The sequence below is a fragment of the Trachymyrmex septentrionalis genome, unplaced genomic scaffold (genome assembly GCF_001594115.1).
Source record: "Trachymyrmex septentrionalis isolate Tsep2-gDNA-1 unplaced genomic scaffold, Tsep1.0 scaffold87, whole genome shotgun sequence".
NCBI classification, from domain to species: Eukaryota; Metazoa; Arthropoda; class Insecta; order Hymenoptera; family Formicidae; genus Trachymyrmex; species Trachymyrmex septentrionalis.
The window spans coordinates 2647640-2655725 of NW_017306059.1; the positions used below are offsets into that span (position 1 = coordinate 2647640).

Genomic DNA, 8086 nt, shown 5'->3' on the forward strand with positions numbered 1-8086 from the left:
AATCTTAGGCTAATCTTAAATATAAGAATCGACTATGAATACCGCCCAAGGTCTCCTTAAAATCGAAAATATCGTAGCATCTTGATTGTTTTCGAGTATATAAATTATTGAAAGAAAATCGCTTTTCGTGAAGAAACACATATCATGAAACTTCTTCAGGTAACGAAGCTACTTCTTACAACCTTACAACAGTTGTAAAGCTACTTGTTCTGCTGAATGCGGCCATTGTGTGGATCAGCAGAAATTTCTGTGATGATACGTTAACACGCGAGATTTAACAAAGATGATTGAAGTAATACACAAGAGTTATTACAAGTTCCACGAGTATTGGATTTGTACGATCGCGATCTTTTGCAGAACTCAGAGAAATGATTACCGTCGACCGAATTATACCTTCACCGAGGGACCGACGTCTACCCGTCTACGAAATTCATTAAGGGATATGCAAAGCCCCGACGGCTTAACTTTAGTATCGTCATGTACGCGCGTGTCGAGTGCTACAATATCGAGCATTATACCGGCTGCCATATCGGCGCGTCGTAAACATTCGTTACCCGTTTCGACGGGTCGCCGTACAGCCGTGCACGAGACGGTGAATCGTAGATTTTCCTGCTCGGATCGTCGATAACGCGGAACAGCTGTTGATGCGTGCGCGCGGGTTTCGCGTTTCTACCCAACCGCCGTATTCCGCCGCTCGCGTCAAGTGGGGAAGGGCGAAAGACCACCTGGCCCAAACCCTGAGCGCTTCGTTCTGTTTCTATGGAGCACAATGTTGCACGATCCCTCGGATCGATCGGCGCGCCGTGAACAAAAGCTACCCGGCTACGTGCGTGGCTACGTAGGCAACATATGTTCGCCACGACGGAGAAAATCCGCGAATTCGTATCGGGTTCGAATTTTAATCCCATAAATCGATCGTCGAAACCGTCCGCGTCAGTGTGTCTATCGATGTGTCGAGTTGCCGAAATTTATGACGGGCTATTCAATAAAATTGTCGCAAGCACGACAATTTATTCATATGTAAGAGGTGTCTCTATATCGTCGTGATTTTTTACTTATGAATCTTTGAATATATCGGCGTGAATTTCTCCTTGATGAAAATGCTACAGTATCGTAATATTTTTATAAATATATTGATGATTCTTTTAATAGCTCCATGAATACATTTGTATGTATATAAATTCGCCAAAAGAATTAGTGGCTTAATTACATTTGTATATCAAAATATTTCAGTATGAAAATAAAAGAAAGTAATCTAAATTGCTTTTATTAAAAGGAAATTAGTTTTATATTGATCAAGCGGCAATGACTGCAGTTTTAAAGACGGCTTATATGATAAACTGATGGTGCTTGCGTGTGTGAGAGAACAGAGTTGGAAAGCGAATCAGCTTCGAGTTAGGGATTTCTGTCCTAAAAGAGGTATGATGTTTGAATACAAAAGCAATTTTTTAAAGAAGCAAAACAAACGAGATTTATGTTTTATAAACCCACACATTCACTTTTATCACATAAATCTTGCAGACTTTCTACCTGCAGGTACACACATAAATCTAATCGTCACAGAAAATTCCTGAATGAATTATTGCATCTATTTTTTTATACGATTTATTTGATTTATTATTAAAGAAGAACGTAAGTGTATTTGTGCTGCATGTATTGTTATAAAAAAAATTTGCGATTTTACGATGTAATAATAGTTGATTGAAAAATATAAAATCTTATACATACAGAGTGTCCGGAAAATCGTCCGCGAAATAATTCGGGACCCAAAAAAAGAAGGAAAAAAGGCTATACATATAAACATAGGTCCGAAAATAATCGTTTTCGAGTTATAATTACTTTTATGTTAAAAAAAAATTGTAATTTACTTTTCATAATCATAATTTATTTCATAGTGTTTTAACATAAATAACTACAGTTGGACTATTTTGGCGTTACCCAGAATGCACTACGTAGAAGCATAGCCCGCTTGGCATCCCTCTTTTTTTCATTTTTTTTATTAAAAAATTTTTTTTTGTTTTGCTCTAATTTACTCTAGTAAATCCCTTACGATTAAAATATGTAAATAAATAGATATATAAATTATATATTTAAATATTACTTAAATAACTGCATAAATACACATTAAAAACAGCGTTTTAACGCGATTGATCGAAATGCAAGATTGATATATTCGCAACGATTAAAAAACAATACAATACATGTACTAGACAAAAATATTTGTGATTGTGTTTATTGAACTTTTGTTTGTCCGTTTAAAGATGCGACATGCTTGAAAATCTCAAAGGAATCATCATGCGCATTCCCGAGATCGTTAAATATCATAAGTTGCTTGGAAGGTAACTACGAGAATATATGTGTAGGAAATAGGGGAAAAAGGGAAGAGAAAAGGGAGCGATACGCTCCTCGATCGACATGATTTTCCACACATGACTTCCGGCAATATTAAATATTCATTTGCGGGGTTATTCGCGGAGTTACTCTGCGTGTCCATGTCCATATCCATATTAATCCGTTTGTTCCACTTTTGTTAAGTGCGTTTGGGAGATTAATTTTCAATCATTATTATTATATCGATTGTCGATTACCACAACGAGTCGTAAAATTATTAATTCTACTACGCATTATGGGAGAAGAGAGAACGGATTTTATTGGCTACATTATCTTCCTAATGGAAGACATAGAAAACTTTTTAAAAACTTAGCAAGATTTTTTTATCTTTCTCTACAAAATAATTTTGTGAAATAATTTATGAGTAATTTCTTTTCTTTTTTTTTTGGCTACAAAGATTGCATCTATGTGGTTTTGTATTGGATATTATTAAAAAACATCGCTAAAATTTAATAGTCATCAGATTTTGCTGGAGCATCTAAAAATTTAACTAGATATATACATATCTAACAATAATTTTGTTGGACCATCAAAATAATTATATAAAACACTCGGTTGCTAGAACATCAAAACTTTTTGCAGCATTGGTCATCGTGCCTGAGATCCCTATCACCTTTAAATTCATAATGTTAAATTACATCCAATTTGAATTATTTTTAATTATTTCTACAGGTCCCTACTCAATATGTCGTTAATTTAACTAAAGCAATAGAGTTAAACGATTTAATTGAATAAAATGTATTGAATTTGACTCAAATTTAGTTCATTATTTACTAAGTGCATACGTTAATCTGGACGTCCGATGTAGCTTACTTTGAAACTAACAGAAATGGATTGATTTGTACTTTAACACACTTGTGTGTTAAATTGAAGGTTAAAAATAACAAAATGTTATTTAACTCACGAGATTGATTGCCATTACTCCTATGATATTTAACAGTGATATACGTAATTATTTTAATGGTTTACAAAATTATTTTCAGATTTGTATCAAGCTTTCGGTAAAATCGTTTCTTTTTTCTTGCATATTACGTATCTTGATCCAATCTATATTTCCTTAGTCACAGCTGGTTGATGACCTCCACTTTCCAATTGTCCTTCAACATATTCTTCTCGATGTCTACTGCCATACAGTCATTCATGCGCGTGCGCCGGACGTGCTGATGGAACACTTAAATATTCCAGATAAGAACGCGTTATCGCGATTACTCGCTTTAAAATGGGGGTTTCCTCGCGTGTAGGGGGTCAACCGTGATCGCCATTCATGCCACAGCGGGAGGTGCCGTCGGAACCACGTTTCTCGGCCACTTTTTGCAATCATTTCTGTGGCACATCACATAAGATAGATCGATCGACTGGTGGCCGAAACTCTCGTAAAATCAGTGGCGAATTTAAAGATTCTGTAAGTCGATAATCGCAGAATCTATAAAGAATTTTTATAGATAAAAATAATTTTTGTATTAAAAATCAAATACAACTTTTAATTTTATATAATATTTTTGAATTAAAAATGATTGATCACACACCATTATTGCCATTAAATATGTGTACTTTTTTTTATATCTTTTAAGATATAAGTATTTTATAAATATTAAAAAAATGAGAACTTGAAGAAAAATCGCAGCATTTGGAGAAATATATTTTAGAGACGATATTTTTATTAATTATTGCATTTTGAACATTATAATGGAAAATAGGACGAAATATATGAAACAATAAATTCTACATGTCCGTAAATACAAAATATATGGATATAATATAAAGAATTTAAAGATTCTACAATATATATTGTACAAAGTATATTATATTTTTCAAGAAAAGTAAGGCTAATCAGAAACGAAAAGGAAAGAGATTATAAGAGAGAGGAAATAATTTTCTTAGATTGATGATTGCTTATTTTATTATTACTTCCTGAAGTAATTTGGGAAGAAAAAGGGAAAAACAGTTTACACACACATGTCGTGTGGAGGGGGAGGGGAGGGGGGGAGGAAAGGAGGGGGGGAGCGACTTCGTCTTTATCGGCGAAATTCCGCCACTGCGCGAAGCGCGCAACCACACGGATCGGATCGATGCGCGCAAAAAGCTGACCCCCATCTGCTATTTAAAGGCGTATCCCAGATTTTACTATGTGACGAATTTTATTCTGGGATCTCCTCCCTTAACGGGCTGAATGTATGCGCCGATCCGTACACTCAGTCGTGTGCGCAATCCGTAGAAAGAATGCAATCGGGGATAATAATAAAGTCGAGACTGGGCAGAGGAGGGGGTGGCGAATGAATTATTGAGATATCGGAGAGTACGATCGTGCGGGGCGTTGTGAATCGTAATCGAACATCTGAGAACCGACATCTGGAGTTGGTGGTGGTGATGGTGGTGGTGGTGGTGGTGGTGGTGGTTCGGTGGTGGATGTTGCGCCGTCGGCTTGCAACAATCTGTGCTAATGTAACGGTTGCTAGTTTGCTACTTGAAACCGATGAACTTTGTTGCATTAGGGAATTAGTTACCGCTCTCGCGGGACGATTTCGGTGGGATTCTCGACGAGTATAACATATATATACGCGGGACGTGAAACGTACTTCAGTATCGCATGACAATGGGCCGTTTAGCTATTTTTTGGATGGTTAATTTATGATGGCGCGCCTTCCCGTCTTTATGCCGTGCGCCACGACGTTCAGATGGGGCGTCTCGATATTTATGTATTCAGATTCTAGAAATCTCCAAGACAAATCTGTGATCCATTTTGATTTTTATACATGCATATATAAGCGTACAATGTATCTCCGTTTATTTTGTATATACATGTACTGAGTATAATGTTCTGGTTGTATCGAAAAGAGGTACAATATGTACAAAAAGAACGATTCTGTTGAAGTATTCAAAAATTTAGCTAGAGACATAGATCTGAAAATAAGAAAATAGATCTTTGTTGGATCAAAATAATTACGTAGAAATCTCAAACATGATGAATGCTACAAAAAGTTTTGACGTTCTAGCAATCAATTTGAGAGTCTTACATAATTATTTTTATTGTCAATAAAATTATGTTTAGATCTGCTTCTAGCTAAATTTTTAGATACTTCAAAATGCATTCTGGTTTTGTCAATCAGAATTCTGATTATCGTAATTGAATTTCTGATTATTTCGACCATAATGTTCGATAGATTTAATTATATTATAAGTATCTATTTATTCCTTTATGATAATATCTTCCTTTTAAACCAATCAGAATTCTAATTAATAGATACACGAAAAGAACGATTTTCTGGAGTATCTAAAAATTTAGCTGGTTACAGATCTGAAAATAATCTTGTTACACTATCCAAATAATTATGTAGGATACTCAAATCGATTGCCAGCATGTCAAAACTCTTTGCAATATTGCTCATCATAGTTGAATTTCTTACATAATTATTTTGATCCAATAAAATTGAGTCCAATAAAATTATTTCTGTTATCTACCGAAATAAAATTAAATCTACCTAAATTTTTAATTATTTGAGGAAAATCGTCCTTTCCATGTGCGAACTTGTATATCTAATATACAAAGGATTATAACAGCCTGTCCAACCAGTCACTTACTATAAGAATTTTTGGTTATTGAAGGGGGCTAGGATTTCGTCATTTTAATTAGCGGCGAGATATTTCTAATATAATACAATATGTGATACGGCAATATGCTTGAAATTTCACCGAGCGTAAAATGCCCGTAGCCGTTGACAACGTATTAATGTTTCATATATTTTTGATTTCAGGTATCGTCGTCGTGTTGGCCCGCCGCCGGTGAAGCATGGAGGCTGACGGTGACGCGAAGTGAGCGGGCCCTCTCGTTCTCCCCACTCCCTCCCTTTCGAAATACGCACCTGCTGACAGACAGAAAACGAAGGCTGAACCCTCTGACTATACATATATTTAGAAAAAAGAAAAAAAACCGTAACGAATCACCGCCAAAAGCTAGTAGAATTTTAGTCAAAACGTGAGAGAGAGAGAGAGAGAGAGAGAGAGAGAGAGAGAGAGAGAGAGAGAGAGACGTGCAAAATAAATATATATATACAATATATACGTATATGTGTATATATATATATTATAGAACGAGAAAAAGAGGACGAGAGAAACGCAAGATATACATACATACTTATATAAATAAATATATAAATATATAAATAAGGAGAGGAAAGAGAGTGATTCGTGAGCGTGCGTGTAAATAAGAGCTATTTTTCGTATGAGAGCGAGAGAGACGCGCCCTGGCCGGAGAGAAGCGAGAAACGACATGTTCGAAAGCATCTTCGGACGAGGGAAGATTTAGGCTGCTTCTCTTGAAGCCGAATCGTCAAGTGGAATATAAGAGGAAGAAGAAGAAGAAGAGAAAGAAAAAGAGGACGATCACAGTGGCGGCAGAAGAGAGCGAAAGGATACGGTCGCGTCACGGTTGTTTGGACATTGTTTCGATGTTCTCCAGTCCGGATCGCCGGTGTTTCTTCCCCCTACAGAGGAATAGTCCCTCTCGCGGAGACTGATCGAGCCGATATATATATATATATATTTCGTGAAAGAAACCGCAGTGAAGGAGGCGAACAAGTGTCGAAGGTAAAGCGAAGAGTGAAAAAGAAAAAGTGGAAAAGAAGGAAGGAAGGAGAGGGAGAAAGAGAAAGAAAGAGAGCGCAAAGAGAGGAAGGAAATATAGAGAGCGATCGTGTGGCATCGAGAGGGCTGGCTCCATGTTGTGAGCGTCTGAGGACTGCCGAGGGCAGCAGCGAAAGGGCGGAGTAGGGTGCCGCCGCCGTTATGGAGTACGGTGGCGGGGGCGGTGGGACACGCGGGGGTGTCCAGCCACCCTCCGCGGGGGCGAGGGGCATCGCCGGCACCGACACTACCGACGCTGCGTGGCACAAACACGAACAAATGATGCTCATGGAGTCCAGGCACAAGCAACAATGTGAGTAAATGCACACTTTCTGAGTCATATTCTACCCTTTCCCATCCCGGCCGCGCCGACTCTCCCTTCTCTCGTTGATGATGCACGTGCGGACTCGGACGGTAACGGGAATTTTCGGAACGGATTGCTGGTTTAAGAGAGTAGGGAGGCGGGTTATTTCGCAGTCTACATTGATCGAGAGCTTCCGTCTGGAATGTATGATGCCGGAGAAAGGGATTTTGTCGATCTAGAAAAGACTTGATATCAAGAACAAGTAGTTTAGTAACTTTTAGAGAAATTTTATCCTTCGATTTAGTAACAAAAAAAAATTGCATTTGAAATTTAATTATCGATGTTATTAATAATGCCAAGGCAAAGATCGAAGAGAGACAACAATTAATCGTTACAGTAATACATATAATATCGATCTAGTAATATATTCAAGAACGCAAATTAGTGACAAATATACATACATACTTTTAAATTTGTTTAAAGTAATAATATCTTCTTATAAAACTGAATATGAAAAATTACTTTCAAAATGTTCACTTGGTTGAGATCAGAGTGCTTGATTTCTTTCGTACGGATACCATTAATTTTTCCGGAAATTCGTTTGATTAATAGCTGAGAGAAATATATTTTGCGGGAGATCAATTAAATCTCGAATATTACCGAATTTTTGTGTGTCAGGTTACCATACTTAATCAGGAATAAAAAGACGACGATTCAAAGCGCTCGAGAGAGAGAGAGAGAGAGAGAGAGAGAGAGAGAGAGAGAGAGAGA

At 37.0% G+C, this 8086-nt stretch overlaps 1 protein-coding gene across 2 annotated transcripts in view; it reads left to right on the forward strand.

Moving 5' to 3' along the window:
- LOC108755372 (serine/threonine-protein kinase minibrain) overlaps nt 1-8086 on the forward strand; it is a 96525-nt gene that overhangs the window by 18016 nt on the left and 70423 nt on the right. For both annotated transcript variants that reach the window (XM_018498311.1, XM_018498312.1), the window contains one exon: nt 6144-7324. In XM_018498311.1, coding sequence (XP_018353813.1) covers nt 7174-7324 — 151 coding nt within the window. In that variant the 5' untranslated portion in view covers nt 6144-7173. The remainder of the gene's footprint in view (nt 1-6143; nt 7325-8086) is intronic.